This window comes from Rattus norvegicus, chromosome 3, assembly GCF_021556685.1.
Source record: "Rattus norvegicus strain SHRSP/BbbUtx chromosome 3, alternate assembly SHRSP_T2T, whole genome shotgun sequence".
Classification (NCBI taxonomy): Eukaryota; Metazoa; Chordata; class Mammalia; order Rodentia; family Muridae; genus Rattus; species Rattus norvegicus.
The window spans coordinates 127,017,910-127,042,909 of NC_141536.1; the positions used below are offsets into that span (position 1 = coordinate 127,017,910).

The following is a 25,000-nucleotide window of genomic DNA, read 5'->3' on the forward strand; positions in this document are numbered from 1 at the left end:
TCACACATTGCACCTCACACAATAATAGTAGGAGTTTTCACACTCCACTCTCATCAATGGACAGACCATGGAAACAGAAATTAAACCGAGACACAGAGAAACTAACAGAAGTTATGAACCAAATGGACTTAACAGATATTTATAGAACATTCCCATCCTAAAACAAAAGGATAGACCTTCTTTCTCAGCACCTCATGGTCTCTTCCCCAAAATTGACCATATAATTGGTCACAAAACAGGCCTCAAAATATACAGGAAGATAGAAATAATCCCATGCATCCTATCAGATCACCATGGAATAAGGATGGTCTTCAATCACAACAAAAACGACAGAAAACCCATGTATACGTGGAAGTTGAACAACGCTCAGCTCAATGATAACTTGGTCAATGAAGAAATAAAGAAAGAAATTAAAGACTTTTTAGAATTTAATGAAAATGAAGGCACAACATAACCAAGCTTATGGGATACAATGAAAGCAGTACTAAGAGGAAGATTCATACTTCTGACTGCCTCCAAGAAGAAACAGGAGAGAGCATACATCAGCAGCTTGACAGCACACCTAAAAGCTCTATAATAAAAAAGATGCAAATACACCCAAGAGGAATAGAAGACAGGAAATAGTCAAACTCAGGGGTGAAATCAACCAAGTAGAAACAACTAGACAAAAAGAACCAAGAAAACCTGGAGCTGGTTCTTTGAGAAAATCAACAAGATAGATAAACCCTTAGCCAGACTAACCAGAGGGCACAGAGAGAGTATTCAGACTAACAAAATCAGAAATGAAAAGGGAGACATAACAATAAAATCTAAGGAAATTCAAAAATATCATCAGATCCTACTACAAAAGCCTATATTCAACAAAACAAAAAAATCTGGAGGAAATGAACAATTTTCTAGACAAATACCAGGTACCAAAGTTAAATCAGGATCTGATAACCATCTAAACAACCCCATAACTCCTAAAGAAATAGAAGCAGTTATTAAAAGTCTCCCAACGAAAAAGAGCTCAGGACCAGATGGGTTTAGTGCAGAATTCTATCAGACCTTCATAGAAGACCTCATACCAATATTATCCAAACTATTCCACAAAATTGAAACAGATGGAGCACTACCGAATTCCTTCTACGAAGCCACAATTACTCTTATACCTAAACCACACAAAGACCCAACAAAGAAAGAGAACTTCAGACCAACTTCCCTTATGATTATCGACGCAAAAATACTCAATAAAATTCTTGCAAACCGAATCCAAGAACACATCAAAACGATCACGCATCATGATCAAGTAGGCTTCATCCCAGGCATGCAGGGATGGTTCAATATACTGAAAACCATCAACGTGCTCCACTATATGAACAAAATCAAAGAAAAAAACCACATGATCATTTCATTAGATGCTGAGAAAGCATTTGACAAAATTCAACACCCCTTCATGATAAGAGTCCTGGAAAGATCAGGAATTCAAGACCCATACTTAAACATAGTAAAAGCAATATACAGCAAACCAGTAGCCAACATCAAACTAAATGGAGAGAACCTTGAAGCAATCCCACTAAAATCAGGGACTAGACTAGGTTGCCCACTATCTCTCTACCTATTCAATATAGTACTCAAAGTCCTAGCCAGAGCAATCAGACAACAAAAGGAGGTCAAAGGGATACAAATTTGAAAAGAAGTCAAAAATATCGCTATTTGCAGATGATATAATAATATATAATAATTGAACCCAAAAATTCGACCAGGGAACACCTAAACCTGATAAACAACTTCAGCAAAGTGGTTCGATTTAAAATTAACTGAAACAATTCAGTAGCCTTCCTCTACTCAAAAGATAAACAGGCTGAGAAAGAAATTAGGGAAACAATACCTTTACAATAGTCACAAATAATATAAAATACCTTGTGGCGACTCTAAGCAAGCAAGTGAAAGATCTGTTTGATAAGAACTTCAAGTTCCTGAAGAAAGAAATTGAAGATTTCAGAAGATGGAAAGATCTCCCATGCTCATGGATTGGCAGGATTAATATAGTAAAAATGGCCATTTTACCAAAAGCGATCTACAGATTCAATGCAATCCCCATCAAAATACCAATCCAATTCTTTACAGAGTTAGAATGAGCAATTTGCAAATTCATTTGGAATAGCAAAAAAATCCAAGACAGAGAAAACTATCCTCAACAATAAAAGAACTTCTGGGGAAATCACCATCCCTGACCTCAAGCAGTATTACAGAGCAATAGTGATAAAAACTGTATGGTATTGGTACAGAGACAGGCAGGTAGATCAGTGGAATAGAATTGAAGACCCAGAAATGAACCCACACATCTCTGGTCATTTGATCTTTGACAAAGAAGCTAAAACCATCCAATGAAAAAAAGACAGCATTTTCAGCAAATGATGCTGGTTCAACTGGAGGTCAGTATGTAGAAGAATGCAGATCGATCCATTCTTATCACCCTGTACAAAGCTTAAGTCCAAGTGGATCAAGGACCTCCACATCGAACCAGATACACTCAAACTAATAGAAGAAAAACTAGGGAAGCATCTGGAACACATGGGCACTGGTGAACTCAGGACACACAGAGGCAAAATTCCTCTAGGACCGGGCACTTCCTGTGTTTACTGGAAGTCCCACACCCACGGATCCCGGCCCACAGCAGCTCTCTGCTCCCAAACCCCGTGGGAGAGAGACCTCACCGCCTGGTCAGGTGGGCACTCCTGAGGCTGCAGAGCGGAGGAGACCACCAATACTGCCCACCCCTGCCCACATCCCTGGCCCAAGAGGAAACTGTATAAGGCCTCTGGGTTCCCGTAGGGGAGGGCCCAGGAGCGGCAGGACCCCTGCGCCTGAGACACCGCCGGAACCTGAAGGAAACAGACCTGATAAACAGTTCTCTGCACCCAAATCCCGTGGGAGGGAGAGCTAAACCTACAGAGAGGGAGACACGCCTGGGAAACCAGAAGAGACTGCACTCTGCGCACATCCAGACGCCAGAGGAAAACACCAAACGCCATCTGGAACCCTGGTGCACGGAGGCTCCCGGAAAGAGCGGCGCAGATCTTCTCGGTTGCTGCTGCCGCGGAGAGGACTTAGGCAGTACCCCACGAGCACACTTGAGCCTCGGAACCTCAGGTAGGACCAACTTTTCCCCTGCAAGTGACCTGCCTGGTGAACTCAAGACACAGGCCCACAGGAACAGCTGAAGACCTGTAGAGAGGAAAAACTACAAGCCCGAAAGCAGAACACTCTGTCCCCATAACTGGCTGAAAAAAAACAGGAAAACAGGTCTACAGCACTCCTGACACACAGGCTTATAGGACAGTCTAGCCACTGTCAGAAATAGCAGAACAAAGTAACACTAGAGATAATCTGATGGCGAGAGGCAAGCGCAGGAACCCAAGCAACAGAAACCAAGACTACATGGCATCATCGGAGCCCAATTCTCCCACCAAAATAAACATGGAATATCCAAACACACCAGAAAAGGAAGATCTAGTTTCAAAATCGTATTTGATCATGATGCTGGAGGACTTCAAGAAAGACGTGGAGAACTCCCTTAGAGAACAAGTAGAAGCCAACAGAGAGGAATCGCAAAAATGCCTGAAAGAATTCCAGGAAAACATAAATAAAAAAGTAGAAACCCATAGAGAGGAGACACAAAAATCCCTGAAAGAATTCCAGGAAAACACAATCAAACAGTTGAAGGAATTAAAAATGGAAATAGAAGCAATCAAGAAAGAACACATGGAAACAACCCTGGACATAGAAAATCAAAAGAAAAGACAAGGAGCTGTAGATACAAGCTTCACCAACAGAATACAAGAGATGGAAGAGAGAATCTCGGGAGCAGAAGATTCCATAGAAATCATTGACTCAACTGTCAAAGATAATGTAAAGCAGAAAAAGCTACTGGTCCAAAACATACAGGAAATCAGGACTCAATGAGAAGATCAAACCTAAGGATAATAGGTATAGAAGAGAGTGAAGACTCCCAGCTCAAAGGACCAGTAAATATCTTCAACAAAATCATAGAAGAAAACTTCCCTAACTAAAAAAAGAGATACCCATAGGCATACAAGAAGCCTACAGAACTCCAAATAGATTGGACCAGAAAAGAAACACCTCCCGTCACATAATAGTCAAAACACCAAACGCACAAAATAAAGAAAGAATATTAAAAGCAGTAAGGGAAAAAGGTCAAGTAACATATAAAGGCAGACCTATCAGAATCACACCAGACTTCTCGCCAGAAACTATGAAGGCCAGAATATCCTGGACAGATGTCATACAGACCCTAAGAGAACACAAATGCCAGCCCAGGTTACTGTATCCTGCAAAACTCTCAATTAACATAGATGGAGAAACCAAGATATTCCATGACAAAACCAAATTTACACAATATCTTTCTACAAATCCAGCATTACAAAGGATAATAAAGGGTAAAGCCCAACATAAGGAGGCAAGCTATACCCTAGAAGAAGCAAGAAACTAATCGTCTTGGCAACAAAACAAAGAGAAGAAAAGCACACAAACATAACCTCACATCCAAATATGAATATAACAGGAAGCAATAATCACTATTCCTTAATATCTCTCAACATCAATGGCCTCAACTCCCCAATAAAAAGACATAGATTAACAAACTGGATACGCACCGAGGACCCTGCATTCTGCTGCCTACAGGAAACACACCTCAGAGACAAAGACAGACACTACCTCAGAGTGAAAGGCTGGAAAACTACTTTCCAAGCAAATGGTCAGAAGAAGCAAGCTGGAGTAGCCATTCTAATATCAAATAAAATCAATTTTCAACTAAAATTCATCAAAAAAGATAAGGAAGGACACTTCATATTCATCAAAGGAAAAATCCACCAAGATGAACTCTCAATCCTCATCTTCGGTTGGTTTATATACAAGTGTGCAATTTCTAGGCTTGAAAGTAAAATGATGCTATCTGGTGCTGGATAGAGGAGCCTTATTTTTTATTATGGCAGCTTGCTATTTTTGTAACATGGTGATTTGGTTGAACACAATAAAGTACAGTAGTAACTGATCTCCCCTTCTTCCTGGATGAGTGAGGAGATGATTAAATGTTGATGTCAGCATCCTTGAGCATATTCAGATGAGCTTCTGCTTCTGTTGAAAAAGATGCTGTGTTTAATTGTGGTCCAAAGCTTTGAAGCACTACTTGGCATCTCCTTCCTTGGAGGTCTCACTGTTTAAACATAACAAATTTGATAGCTTGTTGGTAAGGTGAGGTCCAGCTTGTCTCCACTAGGTCATCTTCATGTGAATCCGGTGGTTATACGGTTTTGTTCTAGGGATATTTCATTTTTTTAATAACGGTTTTAGCTGACATTCATGGAGAGAATGAATCCTTAGAACTGTGCCACTAGTGAAAGGAAATCCTGTCCAGAGTATGTTTCTTTACAAAGCTGTGTCACACCATCCTTTGGGCCCTCTGCTGGAAAAGTAGAATCAAGTCTCAAATAATGCCTTTTAAATTGTATCCTCTAGTATTATAGATGTAGGACAGTACTGTATCATACCTCTGTGAATGTAAAATAGCTTGTACCTGCTTTATGATACGTAGTAGTGACCGTGCTTTATCAGAGCTGTTTTTAATGATGTTGCTCAGAATGTTTTCTTTCCAGATGATGATTGAGAAGCTAATTTAAAAAAAAAAAAAATGGTGCCAGGTACCACAAGAGTAACAGAACTGTGCTGTTTTCTCGGGTTTTGTTTTTTTACTTTTTTTTTTTTTTTAATGGAGTGTGCTGGATGTCTCTACAGTTTTGTTCAGATGACTGCAGAACCTGGAAAAGCTGTTGCTGCTGTTGATGCATAACACACTGCTATTATTGGTCTTTTTATATAAATATAAATATATATATACAGATATATAATTTGAATTTTTGGAAACTTTAGCTGTGCTGTCAACTTTGGAAAAAAGTATCCCCGTTTACTGTGTTGAGTTGGCACTGTACAGAAATTAACAGCCATATTGGTCTAGAAATGTTGAACTTAAGTTTTTTCCATTTGTACAGGGGTAACGCACTGTATTAAATATGTAAGGTCTTATCTACGTGGGTTTGATTACAAAAACTAATAAAGTATTCTCTAAATTTAAAAAAAAAAAAGGGGGGGTTGGTGATTTAGCTCAGTGGTAGAGCGCTTGCCTAGCAAGCACAAGGCCCTGGGTTCGGTCCCCAGCGCCGAAAAAAGAAAAAAAAAAAAAAAAAAAAGAAGAAACAGGGGTAGGGAAGATGGGATAGCAGCTTTCTGGAGGGAAACTGGGAAAGGGGATAACATTTAAAATGTAAATAAAAAAGTAATCTAACAAAAGAAAAAAGGAAGACTTTAAATCCAAAGCCTCTCTAAGAGTAGGGCATAGTCACAGATACCTGTCCTCCCTTAACTGAGGTAGCAAAAGCAGGAGTCCTAGGCCAGCCTATGCTAACCAGTGAGTTCTAAAATAGCCTCAGCAGCAGAGCAAGACCCCCACATCAGAATATACATATTTGATATACATAACCTACCTGGCATTACTATTTAGCTACCCAGGACACTACTGTATCAATGTTTACATTCAGAATCATGTGGCGAAGTAGAAACCCCAAAATACACACACATGCACACAAGCGTCTTCAATAAAGAATGCTGGAAACTCATGTTTTCATAACCATAACAACAGAATACACAATCTGTCTCTCTCACATGACAAAAGTCAATTTAAAATGAATCAAAGACCTTAAGTAGGGCCTTCCCTTTGTAACTACTAGATGATATAAGGAGAAGACTTCAAGGTGTAGGAATAGACAGGGGCTTTCTGAAAAGGACACCAACTGCACATGAAGTAATTCCAACAACTGCCTCAATCTAGACAGCCTCAAATCTTCTGGTGATATTTTATGTCCTAACTTAGGTGGTATTAAATTGTTAGTCATATTATTTTGCAGGTTTGGGGGAAAAGGGGGTTGTTTGTTTGTTTGTTTGTTTGTTTGTTTTAGAAACTAAAGCTGGACATGGTAGTACACACCTTTATACTAACACTCAGGATGCAGAGGCAGGCAAATTTCTGAGTTCAAGGCCAGTCTGATCTATAAATCAAGGTCCCAGCTAGCCAGACCTACATATGCAGTGAGACTCTATTTCAACGTATCAAAAAAAGAAAGAAAACATGAGTTAACTTTATTTTTTAATTCTACACCATAAAACTTTAGTGCCATTGACTGAGGGAGATCACCATGAAGGTAGACTCCTCATGACACAGCACTTGGAGAAGAAATGGCATTCCCTACCCACCTCTGTCACATGCTCCCCCTCTCAGTTCCCCCCATCTCTGTCTCTGTCTCTCTCTGCTCCTCTCCCATCTCTGTCTCTGTCTCTCTCGATTCCTCACCCCCTGACTCGTCTCCATTCCTGTCTGTCTCTGTGTCTCTCTGTCTCTTTCTCTTTTCTCTTCTCTCTCCCATCTCTGTCCCTTCCTCTCTCTCTCTCTCTCTCTCTTTCTCTCTCTCTCTCTCTCTCTCTCTCTCTCTCTCTCTCTCCCCCCCCCTTTCCTCTCTTCTTACACTCCTCTTTCCATTGTTCCTTTGTGACCTCCTCTCTCCCAGCCTTCTCCCATATTCTTCCAATGAGGACAACTATCTGTAAGGTAAGAAGAAAGCCCACATCAACCCAAACAGGCTAGAACTGTATGAACTTGAACTTCTCAACCTCTACATTTGTGAGACTTTAAACTTTGTATAAACATTCACTTTAATATATTGTGTTCTGGAGTAAGTTAGTACTAATGTCTCCCTCCTCCTTCGTACTTAGCAACAGAACTAGAAAGAAATTTTTTACGGAAAAAAAAAAGACATTTAGGCTGTTTATAGCTTTATACTCTGCAAAGAAAATTTTATAATGTACTTTTTTAGTTTATGTATATGAGTGTTCTACCTGCATGTATACATACATGGCTTTCATGTACCTGGTATGTATTGAGGTCAGACAAGGATATCAGATACCTTGGAACTAGAGTTAAAGATAGGTGTAAAACACCACATGGGTGCTGGGAACCGAACCAGGGTCCTCTGTAAGCAAGCTTAGCCTCTGAGACATACATCTTTCTAGTCCACTTTTTACCTTTAAATTTGCCCTGTACTTTTCTAAAAACGTGACTATCTTATTGGCCTTTCATGATACAGCCCACTGTCCAGATATAAGTTACCTAATACAACTGTTTCTCACCACAATGATTGAGATGACACCATGATCAAAGACTGATTTGACTTATATACAAACTAATCTTCAAGTCTGTTCTAATGACCTTTTTAATCTCAGTAAGATGAACAAGGTAAAAATAACAAGACACTGTTAATTCCTAGTGTTGGTAATAACTGAATCAGAACTATTCATAATATAGTCCTGATTTTTTTGCTAAACATATTCCAAAACTAATTACTTTAGGCATTAGGCCTCAGTATCTATGACAGGTTCTGAGGTTCATAGGAAAATAACTCTAACTAGCACTCAGTGACACACAATCCTGTTGCAAAGGTGTCACCAATGAGCTAAAGCAGCCTTCAAACAGTAGCAAGGCAAAGAGAAGTCAAAGACAGCAGGAGCTTACCAAGGAGGAATCCGGCCTGCAGACAGCTTGCCCTTCTGCCCTTCACACAAGAGTCTGTGTGCAACTGATACTGGATTCTTGATTCCTATAAAGTAAATAAAAAGAAAAAAGAAACCAGAAATGTTTTCACATTTCTCCACTTTGTTTTTGTGGCTATTTCAATAAGACAACTTCAAAATACCTTGGGAATTCTTCTTTACATACACCAAAACTGTACTAACACAAGCTGAACAAGAATACAACAAACCTTAAAGATACTATAGGGCAACGGCACACCCGTTCTCTCTCTCTCATTTTCTCTCTCTCTCTCTCTCTCTCTCCCTCTCTCTCTCTCTCTCTCACACACACACACACACACACACACACACACACACACACACACACCACTTGGATGAAAATTATTTTATTTTATTTATCTTCAATAATTTTTTATAGTCCGGTCGTTTTCCACTTCCCAGTCCACTCTCCAACAGTTCCTCATCCCATTCCTCCTTCTCCCCTCCCCAGCCCCACCACTACCCTGTCCCCAAGAGGATGTCCCCACCCGCTAACCCCACCCCACCCTCCCAGGCCTCTCCACTCCCTGGGGCCTTGGTAGCTGGAGGGTTAGGTACATCTTCTCTTTCTGAGGCCAGACCAGAGAGTCCTCTGCTATATATGAGTTAGGGGCTTCATACCAGCTGGTGTATGCTACCTGGTTGGTGCTCACTGTCTGATAGATCTCGGGGGTCCAGGTTAGTTGAGACTGCTGCTGTAACACTTTTTAATGATAGTCATTTTGATTGTGGTGAGGGGATATCTCAAGAAGTTACAGTTTACATTTCTTTGACAGTGACTGATACTGAACACTCAGTTATTGGCCATTTATTTGTATTTCTTTTCTGAAAACTGTATCTTCTGTCCTTTTGCTCATTGGTTGATTGTCAGTTTTATTTCCTTGGTTTAAATTCTTTAGTTCTTTGTATATTCTGGATATTAGCCCAGTGTAGAAGTGCAGCTGGTAAAGATTTTTTTACCATTCTGCTAGATGGTAAATGCCTCTAATCCTAGCAGTCAGGAGGCAGAGCCAGGCTGATCTCTAAGTTCAAATTCAGCCTGGTCTACAGAATGACTTCCAGGATAGCAGAAGCTACACAGAGAAATTCTATGGGAGCAGTAGGGAGGAGGAGGAGGGAGGAAGAGGAGGAAAAGGAGGAGGAGGAAGAGGAGGGAAGAAGAGGAAGAGGAAAAAGAAGGGGAGGAGGAGGAGAAGGAAGAAGCATTCTACAAGCTGTTAATGTTATTTGCTGTTGATTGTTTCATTTACAGTCAGAACACAAGAATGGAGCCATTTGAGGGGGATTCTGAGTGCTTGTGAGAAAACTCCAGGAAAACAAGAAAAGAGTCTTACGACTTCAGGTTCTTCAACATGGAAATCAACTGTTCATGGATTGTGGTTTCATACCCCTCTTAGGTATAGCATAGAGAAATGAGTTTGGTTTAGAATATTTATTACAATTGATATTGTTATTTGTTTATATGCCTGTATGGAAAAACATGTTTGTACTGCATACATCTTGTTCTTGTGGTTGTAGACTTTATTCATGAAATTCTTAACCCGGAGAGTGTAAATTGTCTGAGGCTATGAATAATGTCTGCTACTGCATGAGATTTTAGTCCACCTCATTTCAGCTGTCCTCTCCCAGGTTCCACTGCCTTTAGAGTGGTAAATGCATTACTGTACAGAAACTAACCCCATGTATCAACAGATAGAACTACACAAAAATAAAAATTTCTGTCTATGATAGGTAGAGCAATACATTTCTAGGACTGGGAAACTCTCAGCAAGCTTTTCTCGTAGAGAAACCTAACCTGGCAAGGTAAACACTCAGGGGCCATTTATTTTCATTTGCATGAAGATTTGCAATCCTCTCCCCCAACTTATAACACCTATGAGATACAACGCAGGTGCTAGCTCAGCTTACAACATGCTAACCAAACTAGCACAAGGACCTGACCTCAATTCCTAGACCCCACAAAATACCAGCCATGGTAGTGCTAGGGAGGCCTAGGCAGGCTAATCCTTGAGATGCCATGACCAACCACCCTAGCCTACTTGGCTAGTTCCAAGCCGTAAAAGACCCAACCAAAAATGTCACAAAAAAGGCCATTTTTACTATATTAATCCTGCCAATCCATGAGCATGGGAGATCTTTCCATCTTCTGAGGTCTTCTTCAATTTGTTTCTTCAGAGTCCTGAAGTTCTTATTGTACAGATCTTTTACTTGCTTGGTTAAAGTCACACCGAGGTACTTTATATTATTTGGGTCTATTATGAAGGGTGTCGTTTCCCTAATTTCTTTCTCGGCTTGTTTCTCTTTTGTGTAGAGGAAGGCTACTGATTTATTTGAGTTAATTTTATACCCAGCCACTTTGCTGAAGTTGTTTATCAGCTTTAGTAGTTCTCTGGTGGAACTTTTGGGATCACTTAAATAAACTAGCATATCATCTGCAAATAGTGATATTTTGACTTCTTCTTTTCCGATCTGTATCCCCTTGACCTCCTTTTGTTCTCTGGTTGCTCTGGCTAGAACTTCAAGAACTATATTGAATAAGTAGGGAGAGAGTGGGCAGCCTTGTCTAGTCCCTGATTTTAGTGGGATTGCTTCAAGGTTCTCTCCATTTAGTTTAATGTTAGCAACTGGTTTGCTGTATATGGCTTTTACTATGTTTAGGTATGGGCCTTGAATTCCTATTCTTTCCAGGACTTTTATCATGAAGGGGTGTTGAATTTTGTCAAATGCTTTCTCAGCATCTAATGAAATGATCATGTGGTTTTGTTCTTTCAGTTTGTTTATATAATGGGTCACGTTGATGGTTTTCCGTATATTAAACCATCCCTGCATGCCTGGGATGAAGCCTACTTGATCATGGTGGATGATTGTTTTGATGTGCTCTTGAATTCGGTTTGCCAGAATTTTATTGATTATTTTTGCGTCGATAATCATAAGGGAAGTTGGTCTGAAGTTCTCTTTCTTCGTTGGGTCTTTGTGTGGTTTAGGTATAAGAGTAATTGTGGCTTCATAGAAGGAATTCGGTAGTGCTCCATCTGTTTCAATTTTGTGGAATAGTTTGGATAATATTGGTATGAGGTCTTCTATGAAGGTCTGATAGAATTCTGCACTAAACCCGTCTGGACCTGGGCTCTTTTTGGTTGGGAGACCTTTACTGACTGCTTCTATTTCCTTAGGAGTTATGGGGTTGTTTAACTGGTTTATCTGTTCCTGATTTAACTTCGGTACCTGGTATCTGTCTAGGAAATTTTCCATTTCCTCCTGATTTTCAAGTTTTGTTGAATATAGGCTTTTATAGTAAGATCTGATGATTTTTTGAATTTCCTCTGATTCTGTAGTCATGTCTCCCTTTTCATTTATGATTTTGTTAATTTGGACACACTCTCTGTGTCCTGTCGTTAGCCTGGCTAAGGGTGTATCTATCTTGTTGATTTTCTCAAAGAACCAACTTTTGTTTCTGTTGATTCCTTCTATGGTCCTTTTTCTTTCTACTTGGTTGATTTCAGCCCTGAGTTTGATTATTTCCTGCCTTCTACTCCTCCTGGGTGTATTTGCTTCTTTTTGCTCTAGAGCTTTTAGGTGTGCTGTCAAGCTGCTGACATATGCTCTTTCCTGTTTCTTTCTGCAGGCACTCAGCACTATGAGTTTTCCTCTTAGCACAGCTTTCATTGTGTCCCATAAGTTTGGGTATATTGTACCTACATTTTCATTAAATTCTAAAAAGTCTTTAATTTCTTTCTTTATTTCTTCCTTGACCAGGTTATCATTGAGTAGAGCATTGTTCAATTTCCACGTATATGTGGTCATTCTTCCCTTATTGTTATTGAAGACCAGTTTTAGGCCGTGGTGGTTTGATAGCACGCATGGGATTATTTCTATCTTTCTGTACCTGTTGAGGCTCGTTTTTTGACCAATTATATGGTCAATTTTGGAGAAAGTACAATGAGGAGCTGAGAAGATATATCCTTTTGCTTTAGGATAGAATGTTCTATAAATATCTGTTAAGTCCATTTGGCTCATGACTTCTCTTAGTCTGTCTACGTCTCTGTGTAATTTCTGTTTCCATGATCTGTCCATTGATGAGAGTGGGGTGTTGAAATCTCCCACTATTATTGTGTGAGGTGCAATGTGTGTTTTGAGCTTTAGTAAGGTTTCTTTTACATATGTAGGTGCCCTTGTATTTGGGGCATAGATATTTAGGATTGAGAGTTCATCTTGGTGGATTTTTCCTTTGATGAATATGAAGTGTCCTTCCTTATCTTTTTTGATGAATTTTAGTTGAAAATTGATTTTATTTGATTTTAGAATGGCTACTCCAGCTTGCTTCTTCCGACCATTTGCTTGGAAAGTTGTTTTCCAGCCTTTCACTCTGAGGTAGTGTCTGTCTTTGTCTCTGAGGTGTGTTTCCTGTAGGCAGCAGAATGCAGGGTCCTCGGTGCGTATCCAGTTTGTTAATCTATGTCTTTTTATTGGGGATTTGAGGCCAGTGATGTTGAGAGATATTAAGGAATAGTGATTATTGCTTCCTGTAATATTCATATTTGGATATGAGGATATGTTTGTGTGCTTTTCTTCTCTTTGTTTTGTTGCCAAGACGATTAGTTTCTTGCTTCTTCTAGGGTATAGCTTGCCTCCTTATGTTGGGCTTTACCATTTATTATCCCTTGTAGTGCTGGATTTGTAGAAAGATACTGTGTAAATTTGGTTTTGTCATGGAATATCTTGGTTTCTCCATTTATGTTAATATAGTAAAAAGGGCCATTCTACCAAAAGCAATCTACAGATTCAATGCAATCCCCATCAAAATACCAATCCAATTCTTCAAAGAGTTAGACAGAACAATTTGCAAATTCATCTGGAATAACAAAAAGCCCAGGATAGCTAAAACTATCCTCAACAATCAAAGGACTTCAGGGGGAATCACTATCCCTGAACTCAAGCAGTATTACAGAGCAATAGTGATAAAAACTGCATGGTATTGGTACAGAGACAGACAGATAGACCAGTGGAACAGAATTGAAGACCCAGAAATGAACCCACACACCTAAGGGCACTTGATTTTTGACAAAGGAGCCAAAACCATCAAATGGAAAAAAGATAGCATTTTCAGCAAATGGTGCTGGTTCAACTGGAGGGCAACATGTAGAAGAATGCAGATCGATCCATGCTTATCATCCTGTACAAAGCTTAAGTCCAAGTGGATCAAGGACCTCCACATCAAACCAGACACACTCAAACTAATAGAAGAAAAACTAGGGAAGCATCTGGAACACATGGGCACTGGAAAAAATTTCCTGAACAAAACACCAATGGCTTATGCTCTAAGATCAAGAATCGACAAATGGGATCTCATAAAACTGCAAAGCTTCTGTAAGGCAAAGGACACTGTGGTTAGGACAAAACGGCAACCAACAGGTTGGGAAAAGATCTTTACCAATCCTACAACAGATAGAGGCCTTATATCCAAAATATACAAAGAACTCAAGAAGTTAGACCGCAGGGAGACAAATAACCCTATTAAAAAATGGGCTTCAGAGCTAAACGAAGAATTCACAGCTGAGGAATGCTGAATGGCTGAGAAACACCTAAAGAAATGTTCAACATCTTTAGTCATAAGGGAAATGCAAATCAAAACAACCCTGAGATTTCACCTCACACCAGTGAGAATGGCTAAGATCAAAAACTCAGGTGACAGCAAATGCTGGGGAGGATGCGGAGAAAGAGGAACACTCCTCCATTGTTGGTGGGATTGCAGACTGGTACAACCATTCTGGAAATCAGTCTGGAGGTTCCTCAGAAAATTGGACATTGAACTGCCTGAGGATCCAGCTATACCTCTCTTGGGCATATACCCAAAAGATGCCCCAACATATAAAAAAGACACGTGCTCCACTATGTTCATCGCAGCCTTAGTTATAATAGCCAGAAGCTGGAAAGAACCCAGATGCCCTTCCACAGAGGAATGGATACAGAAAATGTGGTACATCTACACAATGGAATATTAGTCAGCTATCAAAAACAATGACTTTATGAAATTTGTAGGCAAATGGTCGGAACTGGAAAATATCATCCTGAGTGAGGTAACCCAATCACAGAAAAACATACATGGTATGCACTCATTGATAAGTGGCTATTAGCCCAAATGCTTGAATTACCCTAGATGCCTAGAACAAATGAAACTCAAGACAGATGATCAAAATGTGAATGTTTCACTCCTTCTTTAAAAGGGGAACAAGAATACCCTTGGCAGGGAATAGAGAGGCAAAGATTAAAACAGACACAGAAGGAACACCCATTCAGAGCCTGCCCCACATGTGGCCCATACATATACAGCCATCCAATTAGACAAGACGGACGAAGCAAAGAAGTGCTGGCCGACACGAGCTGGATGTAGATCGCTCCTGAGAGACACAGCCAGAATACAGCAAATACAGAGGCGAATACCAGCAGCAAACCACTGATCTGAGAACGGGACCCCCGTTGAAGGAATCAGAGAAAGAACTCGAAGAGCTTGAAGGGGCTCGAGACCCCTTATGAACAACAATGCCAAGCAACCAGAGCTTCCAGGGACTAAGCCACTACCTAAGGACTATACATGGACTGACCCTGGACTCTGACCTCATAGGTAGCAATGAATATTCTAGTAAGATCACCAGTGGAAGGGGAAGCCCTTGGTCCTGCTAAGACAGAATCCCCAGTGAATGTGATTGTTGGGGGAGGGTGGCAATGGGGGGAGGATAGGGAGGGGAACACCCATCACGAAGGGGAGGGGGAGGGATTAGGGGGATGTTTGCCTGGAAACCGGGAAAGGGAGTAACACTCGAAATGTAAATAAGAAACACTCAAGTTAATAAAAAAAAAAAAAAAAAAAAAAAAAAAAGAATGTCACAAAAAGAAGGTAAGAGGTGCCCAAGAAATTATACCCATGTTTGTGCTCTGGCCTCCCCAAACACAAACATGCATGTAAAACACACACATAAATATGCACATATGCAAACCATGCATTCACATGCACAAAGAGATAATAATGGGATGAGGGAACACATACTCATATCAACAAAGATATATGCTAACGGATGACATATTGAATCTCTCCTATTTCAAAATCTTACATGGTTTTAATTTTCCCTTTATACTTGAATTGCTTGCTTGTTTTAGTGTTCATTTTGCTTCGCAGTGCCCACTGCTTCTCTTTCTAGACCTGGTCTACATTTTCTCTATTATTTCTCATACCTCTAACTCGTGTACTTTTTCTTTTTCTTACTTCATTCCTTCTCGTTCCCTTTCCTCATTCCCTTACTCTTTTTAATTCTCTATTGTCAAAACCATAAAAACAAACAAATGCTGGATCTCTTAAGAACTCCAAGCATCAGGAATGCAAAGAATGATTTACGTCAAGCCCTGAACTCAAAAACCTGCCAACCAAGAATGTCAACTGTACATAGTGATTTCTAAGCCAGCCAGAGCTACATAATGAGACTCGGTAAAATAATAACGAATAATAATAATTTGGAATAATTCCCAACAAAATCATTTCACTGACACACAAACCCTTCTAAACAGAGAAAACAATCTCTCACTCTGGAGTATTAGGCCAGCTTTGACAGGGCACACTAATACGCCATTTCCCAAGGACTTCACCTAATCTGTTCATAAGTTTTTGTAAAAAAAGGAATATCTTTTTTTAAAAGGCAGTAAGTCATTTCAAACCCAGGAAAAAATAAGTAAATGCTGACCCCTAACACACACAAAAGCTAATCTGAACTTGGTATAAAAACTAAATGCTCAAGGTAAAAACAATTTTCAAATATTAATAAAGAAAATAAAGGGAGTCTGGCTACCTAAGTTTGAATAGGTACAACTTATTAAAATACAATAATTTGCCAGTCTCTTAAAAGTGGGGCTGGAGAAATAACTCAACAGGTAGAGCACTGGCTGCTCTTTCTGAGAACTGGGGTTCCCAGCACCCACACGGTTCACAGCCATCTTAAATACCAACTGCAGGGCATCTATCTAGTGCTCTCTTCTGGCCTCTGAAGGTACAACATACAAGTAGGGCACAGACAAAAGCAGGCATTCAAAATACTCATACACATAAAATAAAGGTTAAAAAAATGATACCTTAAATACATTATAATAGAAAAGCTGTCCACTCAAAGACACCATTAAGAAATTGAAAGATGAAAGTTTCATGGAAGAAAGTTTGGGAGAAAATTTCCATGATATATGTATTTGACAAAGGTTTTTTATCTAGATATACAGAATATGTCTACAAAGCAATAAAAAAGAATATTCAATAACAATGTTAAAATGTTGAAAGTGAAAACTTTACAAGGACTTCTAAAAGTTGGAAAAGTAGAAGACACTTAGTATCATTAAACATAGGAAAACTCAAAACAATTCAACTCCAGAAATATCAAAATGGCTGCATTTCAAGAATAATTAAAAAATGAGCAAGAGTGTAGACTTACAGAAGTGTCCATACACTGCCAGTAGAAATATAAGTGCAGCAACTGCTTTGAAAACTAGCAGTACCTAGTAGCAAACTAGTAATACACTGTGGTGGTCTAAAGAGGTTTGCCCCCCATGGATTTATGTGTTTCTATACTTGGCCTTGGGGAGGTGTGGCTTTGTTGGAGGAAGTACATCACTGTGTAGGCAGACTTCAAGCTCTCCTATTCTCAAGCTCTGCCAAGTGTGGAATCAGAGCTTCCTCCTGGGCTACCTATGGAAGACAGTCCGCTCTCTTCCAGATCAAGATGTAGACCTCTTAGCTCCTCCAGCACCATGTCTGCCTGCACATTGCCATGCTTCCTGTAATCAACTGATCCTCTGAAACTGTAAGCCAGCACCAGTGAAATGTTGTCCTATATATGAGTTGCCTTGGTCATAGTGTCTCTTCACAGCAATGAAACCCTAACTAACCTAAACACTTTATGGTAACTCCTGAGATATATTCAAGATTTATTAATATATATTTTTCCAAGGCACATGTAAAAGAACACTCATTACAACTTTATTGATAATAGTCTAAAACTAAAAACTACAAACGTCTCAAAAAATTGAGGGTGAAATAAGTGACAGAATGTCTAACCAATGAAATGACATGCAATAGAAAAAATAGAGTACTGTGGCACAAACTGTGGATTAATCTCATGCTAAGAAGAAAACAACCAGATACACGATTATCTCATTCCACTCATTGCAATTTCAGGAGCAGACAAATTAGTTCAAAACCAGAATCTGGGGGTATAAGAGAAACAATATGTGTAGACTACAAGAAGCATAGAGAGCCTTTCTGGAATTATGAAAATGTCCTGTGCATGGATTGGGAAGTACTGGTGCTCACAGAGGACAGAGGCATCGGCTCCCTTTAACCTGGATTTATAGGTAGGTATGAAATATTAAAGTGTGCTGGAGATTAGACTTGGGTTCTCTACAAGAACAGTAAATGCTTTTAACCACCAAGCCATCTCTCCAGCTCAGTGTTCTAAACCCTAACATGATAACATCTTGATCCAGGTGTATATGTTTGGATACCTTAGAAACTTCATAAATCTACAGATAAAAATCTGTCCATTTAATGTACCTTTATATGAATTATAAACCATTAAATAAATCTCTTATGTACTGATGTAAAAATACAGCCACAAGTCTTTGAAAAGGAAAAGTTACAGCAGTGAGCAGGGTATTGCAGACCTAAAATTTTAGCAGTCAAAAGCTTAATGCAGGAGTATCATGAAATCATCCCAAGCCTTGGCTGCAAAGCAAGCTCAAGAACAGTCTAAGCTGCATAGTAAGTAAGACTCTGCTTTAAACAAAGGAGGAGAGGAAGAGAGGGAGGCAGGAAAAAAGAAAAAAGGGGAAATGTTTCACTAAAATATATACATTTGGCCAGGGAGATGACTCACAGGAAAACATGCTTGCAACACACGGCTGAGGAACTGAAATAAGCCCCAGAACACACGGAAGGACGGAGGGTGCAGTATGCACCTGCAATCTCAGCGTCCGCTATGGAGATGAGTAGATAGGGGGAGTTTGGTTAGAAGCTCCTGTGACAGGTAGCTTCCTGTGTGCAATGTGACAGAAACCATGAGAGACCCTTCCTAACTGGAGTGGAAGGAGAAAACTAACACATAAAAGTTGTCTCTAACCTCCACATGTGCACATGCTCACATACACATCACACATAGAATAACATTCGCTTTTAAAATAACCATATTCACAGAATGTATCATTACTATATCAATAACCCAGATTGTTAATGGTTAATAACCAGAGGGGAAGAGAGAAAGAAAGGAAAGACTTTGAAATAAAAAGTAAATTTTATCTGAATCACCTGAAATGTGTTAATGTTGACACAGTCCAAACTGCAAAGTTAACAGACTATTCTGAATTAAGTCTTGAATGCCTAGAATCTCTCTAAGGACCAGAGAAGAGTGATGTACTTCTAACCAAACCTGGACTCAGACTGCTCTATTTAATTTGTTATATTTGCATTGTTTTTGTTGTTGTGTGTCAGGACCTTGTAGAAACTACACAAGTGATCGATCAAATGAGCTGCAGCCCTAACACTGGCTGTTTTCTTTATAAACTCCTTATAGCTAAGATTTTTTTGTTCTTAATTTAATAAAGGAGGAATAAGAATTGTTTCAACTTTCCTCCAAACAAATATGAGTAAAAATTTGGGATTCCGTGTGGAGAAGGATGAAGTGGTAAGAGCTCGGTTTTCAGACAGAGGGGCCAGGTCATGAGCCCACGTACCACTCAGTGCTCCTACGGCTCCGAAGCTTAAGGACTTCCCATCCATTATGCTGGCATCACATTCGATCTCTCCTAAGAGATTTAGATTAGATCCAACTCCTGCATTTGTAAAAGGAGAATCCTAAAAAACAAAAACGAATTTAAATACTATTAGTCTTAATTAATGTCAGCCCATAATCCCTCCTAAAAACTATAAGGTAAAAGAATATTTCTCAAGTCTCATGCAAAATCAGTACTTCTTTAGTGACAGATGTCAAAAATATTATGAGAAAATTAATGACCAATATATTTTGTAGAGATTAAACACCAACATCAAAGAAACAAAATGAAACCAAATCTAGCACAATATAAACAAGTGTATATATCATGAAGAAGAGGAATCTCAGGAAAGCAATACTGGTTTAATACCTGAAAAATAAAATCAATCAAAATACCCATGTTAATGAAATATAAGGATCACATGAAGGGATATAGGGAAAGTGTATTTAACAAATTATAGCACCTTTCATGAAAAATGAAACAGTAAGTGACCTAGAAATGGAAAAAGGTCCTTGCCATGATAAAGGAAACCTACAAAACATCTAAAGCTAACACTGCAACTCACGGGAAAAGGAAAAAAGACTGAATAATTTTCCCCTACAGGGCCCATGCAGGTGTTATACAAGAACGTGACCCCCACAAAGAGGTAAGAATGAAAACCTGGTGCATATTGGCTTTGCCAACCTGGATCAGACTTCAGGGAGTCTAACGCCAGATGATTCATTGTCAGCATATTTAAAGCACAGTACAATTTGGGGAAAGGTTTCCAGGCAATACTCAGTCCAATCAATGCAATTCCAGGTGCACAAGAAAGCTTAAGGTGTAACTACATAGAGACTCTTTTACAAAGTACATGCGACCATGAGGGTGCGTTCTACAGCTATAAAAGGCCTAGAATCTACTCTGGTCTCTGACCAGTAACATAGAGGTCAGCAGGCCATAAAGTATATGTGACATCTCGCCCAAGGATGGCTAACAGTCTAGGGAGGGAAGAGTCTGGCATACTCATTCTGGGTAATTGCATGGGGTCTGTCTCTACAGCAAAAGTGGGTGAGGTCTGCCTCCACAGATAGCAAAAAGGTCACCTGGTTCTTATTAAAGTCCACTCTCAGCCTTCTGAATGGAATGCAGGGATTTGATTTTATCTCCTCTAAGGAGACATCCCTGTATGATTAACACTCCTGTGTGTCTAACTAGAAAGAATCAAGAAACATCTCTATTTTAAAAATGATCCGTGGCGTCCGTCATCATGTTGCAGCCCTATTGAAAGACACTCGGTATCCTGTACCCATATTAAAGTCCCCAGAACAAGCTCTTGTTACAGTTTGATAACACATCTGCCTCACAAACATGAGGGCACGACTTTCATTCCCAAAAATCACATAAATAAAATATGGCATGGTGATATATGCTTGTAATTTCAACACTGGCAAAGTAAAGACAAGAAGAACTCTTCAGGCTCCCTGACCAGCTATGCTCCCCTAATGTACACATTCCATAGCAGTAGGGAGACCCTGTCTAAAAGACAATCATTAAAAAGCACCCATTGTTGTCCTCTGATCTTCACACATGCATAGAGGAAGAATAGCCAAAATGATCTTGAAAAGAACACAACTGGGAGACTCACAGAGATTATAAGAATTATCTTACAAAGGGCATATGAACAAGAACAGACACCAACAGAGCTGATAATCCGGATGTAAGCCTTTACAACTATCATCAATTAAGCAAGAATGCGAAGACGATTCATAAGTAAGAACAGTCCTTTCACTAAGTAGTGCTGGAACTAGACACCATGCATCAGAGAGAGAAACTGGATCTCTATCTTATACCAAATACAAAACCAAGTCAAAGTGGATCAAAGATCTAAATGTAAAACTACAAATTTACTGAAGCCATGGCCTCAGGCATGGTGGCATATCTTTAATCCCAGCAATCAGGAGGCAGAAGCAAGTAGGATCTCTATACATTCAAGGCCAGCCAGTTACAGGGTAAGATACTGACTTTTTTAAAAAGTGCAAAGGTTTTATGAACATCAAAAGCACAAGCAACCTAAGGAAAAAATAGATTAATCTAAAATTTATCAAAACTAAAATCTTTTATGTTTCAAACGACATTGAGGAAAAGGGGAAACAGAAGCAAAGAAAAGTCTTGCAAACCAAAGTATTTATGATGAAGGACTTCTACTTAAGAGTTCATAAGAATTCCTCAAACTTTTTGAAATGGGAAGGGGATATAAATAAACATTTCTCCACCAACATATAAATAGCCAATAAGAACATGAAAAGGTTTTCAATGTCATTTGTTATCAAAACAGGCAAGTCAAAACCACAATGAAATACTATTTCACACCCACAAGGATGGCTATAATTAGATATTAACACATGCTGACAAGGACAAGGGAAAATGAGAACATGTATACACTTCTGAGGAGACTGAAAGGCACAGCTAAATTTGAAACCATCTGGTAGGTAAGTGTAACATAGACTTATATCATTTGATCTCAACAATCCCACTTGTAGTGTATTCAAGAAAAGTGAGAGTATATGTTCTACCAAAACAGGTATATATATATAGAAAGCAGCACTACTCAGTGACAGAAAAGCAAAACCAACTCAAGTACTACCATTTGATACATTAAATGAAGGTTCTCTCTACACAACAGGAGTATCAATTAGCAACAAAAACATAGTGACATATTCATGCCTGATGCAAATTGAAAGAACTATTTTCTAAAAAGATCATGCTAAGGAGAAAGAGGCCAGACACAAAAAGCCATTTAAACATTCCAAATATAAGAAATGTACAAAATAGGCAAATCATTAAGTAGAGGAATCATTGCCGTAGCATAGAAGGAAGTCAGGTACTAACTGCTAATGGCTAAGATGTTTCATTCTTGAGTGGTAAAATAAAGGAAGCTGGACAGTAGTGCTAGTAGTAGAATGTTTAAATATACTATAAACTATATCTACAACATGTATGTATACATTTTATAGTGTGTGATTATATCTCAAAAAGGCCCCATAAGGCTGGCGAGATAGGACTCTGCAGGAAAGCACAAGCCATGAACATCTGGCAACCTGAGTGCAATTCCCAGAACCCATAGTGGGATACGAAGCCTAAAAAGAGAACTGACTCCCAAGGTCGAACTCTAACCTCCACAGGTTTCCGGTAGCACTCACCACAATAAATAAAAAAATGCCTATACCACAATAAATAAAAAATGTAATCACAAGGGGAGATGGGGGAGAGAGGGAGGGATAGAAATGATATAAATATAATATACTCAAGTAAGAAATTATCAAAAATAATATTTAAAATCCATTCTACACACATAATGGGCAAGGCTTTAATAACTCCAAATTAAGAATGGGAGGCAATGAGTAAAATCCCAGAATGAGGAAAGTAGGTGCAGAAGGATCAGGAGTTGAAAGTCTTTCTCCACTACATACCAAGTACATGCCTGTCTCCAAGAGAAAAGAAAAATGTTAAAATCAGGCCATAATGAAAGTAAGTTTATGGATCGGAAGCGACATCTCAGCACATAAGAGCATCTGTTGCTCTTGCAGAAGAATCAGGTTAGATTCCCAGGGGGCAGGATCAGGTATGGGAAAAGACAGGGGTGATTTATAGAGGGTCAGGGAATTGAACAGAGGTGTGTAGCAATGGAGGATGGGGAACTGGGAGTAGCCACCAGAAAGTCCCTGATGCCAGGAAAGCAAAACACTCCCAGGACCCAACGGAGATGACATTAGCTGAAATACCCAACAAAGAGGGAGAACCTGTAGAGACCATATCCACAGGTTAGGCAAGGCCCTGGCTAAGGGATGGGGCCACCACTCTTCTTCAAAATTTTAACCCAGAATTGCTTCTGTCTAAAGTTAATATGGGGACAAAGTGTGGAGCAGAGACTGAAGGAAAGGTCATTCAGAGACTGCCCCATCTGGGGATCATCCCATATGCAGACACCAAACCCAGACACTATTATTGATGCCAAGAAGTGCTTGCTGACAGGAGCCTAATATAGATGTTGCCTGAGAGGCTCTGCCAGAGCTTGACAAATACAGATGCAGATGCTCACAGCCAACCATTGAACTGAGCATGAGGATCTGAATGGAGGAGTTAGGGGAATGACTGAAGGAGCTGAAGGGGTTTGCAACTCCATAAGAAGAATAACGGTATCAACCAAACAGAACGTCCCCCTCACCCCAGGCTCCCAAGGACTAGAACACCAGCCAAAGAGTACACATAAAAGGACCCATGACTCCAGCTGCATATGTAGCATAGGATGTATCTGGCATCAAAAAGAGGGGAGGCCCTTGGTCCTGTGAAGGCTCGATGCCCTAGCATAGGGGAATGCTAGGGCAGTGAGGTGGGAGTGGGTGGGAGGGGAAAGAGCATCCTCATAGAAGGGGAAGGGAGATGGGATAGAGGAGTTTGCAGAGGGGAAACTAGGATAGGGGATAACACTTGCAATGTAAATAAGTAAAATATCCAATAAAAAATGTTTACAGCCATAAGGTAAAAACAGAGCATAAAGGCCTAGAATTGGAGCCCAGTGATGTATTTGAAACCTAAAGAAAAACACTACTGCACTTCCAAGATCATGAATATGCCAAGTGTTATTATTGAAGCCAGTATCATATTTAATGCCCAACTAAAAAATATGGATGGAAAGCTAATCAAATGGAAAACATTACAATTAAATGTCATTGAGACAAACCTTATTTAGCAAATAGAGGAGTTAGTTTAGACTGAGCACTACAAGAGTCGCTGCATACAAGCCCAACAGTATGATAAGACGATCCAGAAAAGGGTTCGATGTGGGTTAACTACATATTACTAGAAAAGGAGAATAATTCTGGATCAATCTAATGCTTACCCTATATTCAGAGTCATCTACAAACTTCAGCATTGTCCTACATTTCCGCCAGATCCAAGAAACATTGCCATGACAATGACACAATCTCCAGGAAACATCTCCCCACCAGAGGAAAGAAAGCCAGGGACTTGACAAAAAGTAAGATTACAATAGAAAATAATTAGAAATAAGTTAGAAAATAAAATGCTGTACAATCAGAGAATAGAGCACAGAGACTGTAAGCATTCGGTAAAGGATGGTCCACTGTAGAATACTGAAATTAGTAACAGGTTCCCAGGGGAACATGAATGCCTAGGGGCTGCGAGGCTTGGTTTCGTTTAACTAGACTCCCCCTTTACCGTCCATTCCCTTTAGCAATTTCCACTGACTGTACCCCACCCCCTTCTCCTTGACCATAAGTCCCCACCTGTTTATGCTAGAAAGTCAAATCCATTCTCTGTTCTACACTGTAAAACTCCTAGCAAGGTCTCTATGCCTATCATAATAGTTCCCCCTAAGTAAAGCTTGCCTTTTCAAATTTCATGAATAATCTTTTCTTAAACAGTAATCATTAGGAAGGTGTAAATTAAAACCACAGGATACCAGCACAAAGCCACTAACAGCCATAATTAAAGAGACTGACAGTGCTAAGGACTAGCAAGA

At 39.6% G+C, this 25,000-nt stretch overlaps 1 protein-coding gene across 26 annotated transcripts in view; it reads right to left on the reverse strand.

Annotated features, from left to right (window-relative positions):
* Tasp1 (taspase 1) overlaps nt 1-25,000 on the reverse strand; it is a 237,062-nt gene that overhangs the window by 159,708 nt on the left and 52,354 nt on the right. For all 26 annotated transcript variants that reach the window (XR_015682984.1, XR_015682983.1, XR_015682982.1 and 23 more), the window contains 2 exon segments: nt 19,438-19,558; nt 8,621-8,705 (listed from right to left, as the gene is read on the reverse strand). Coding sequence is in view for 16 of the 26 variants with exons in the window: in XM_087652188.1 (XP_087508314.1) it covers nt 8,621-8,705; nt 19,438-19,558 (206 nt within the window). In the remaining 10 variants the exon portion in view is untranslated.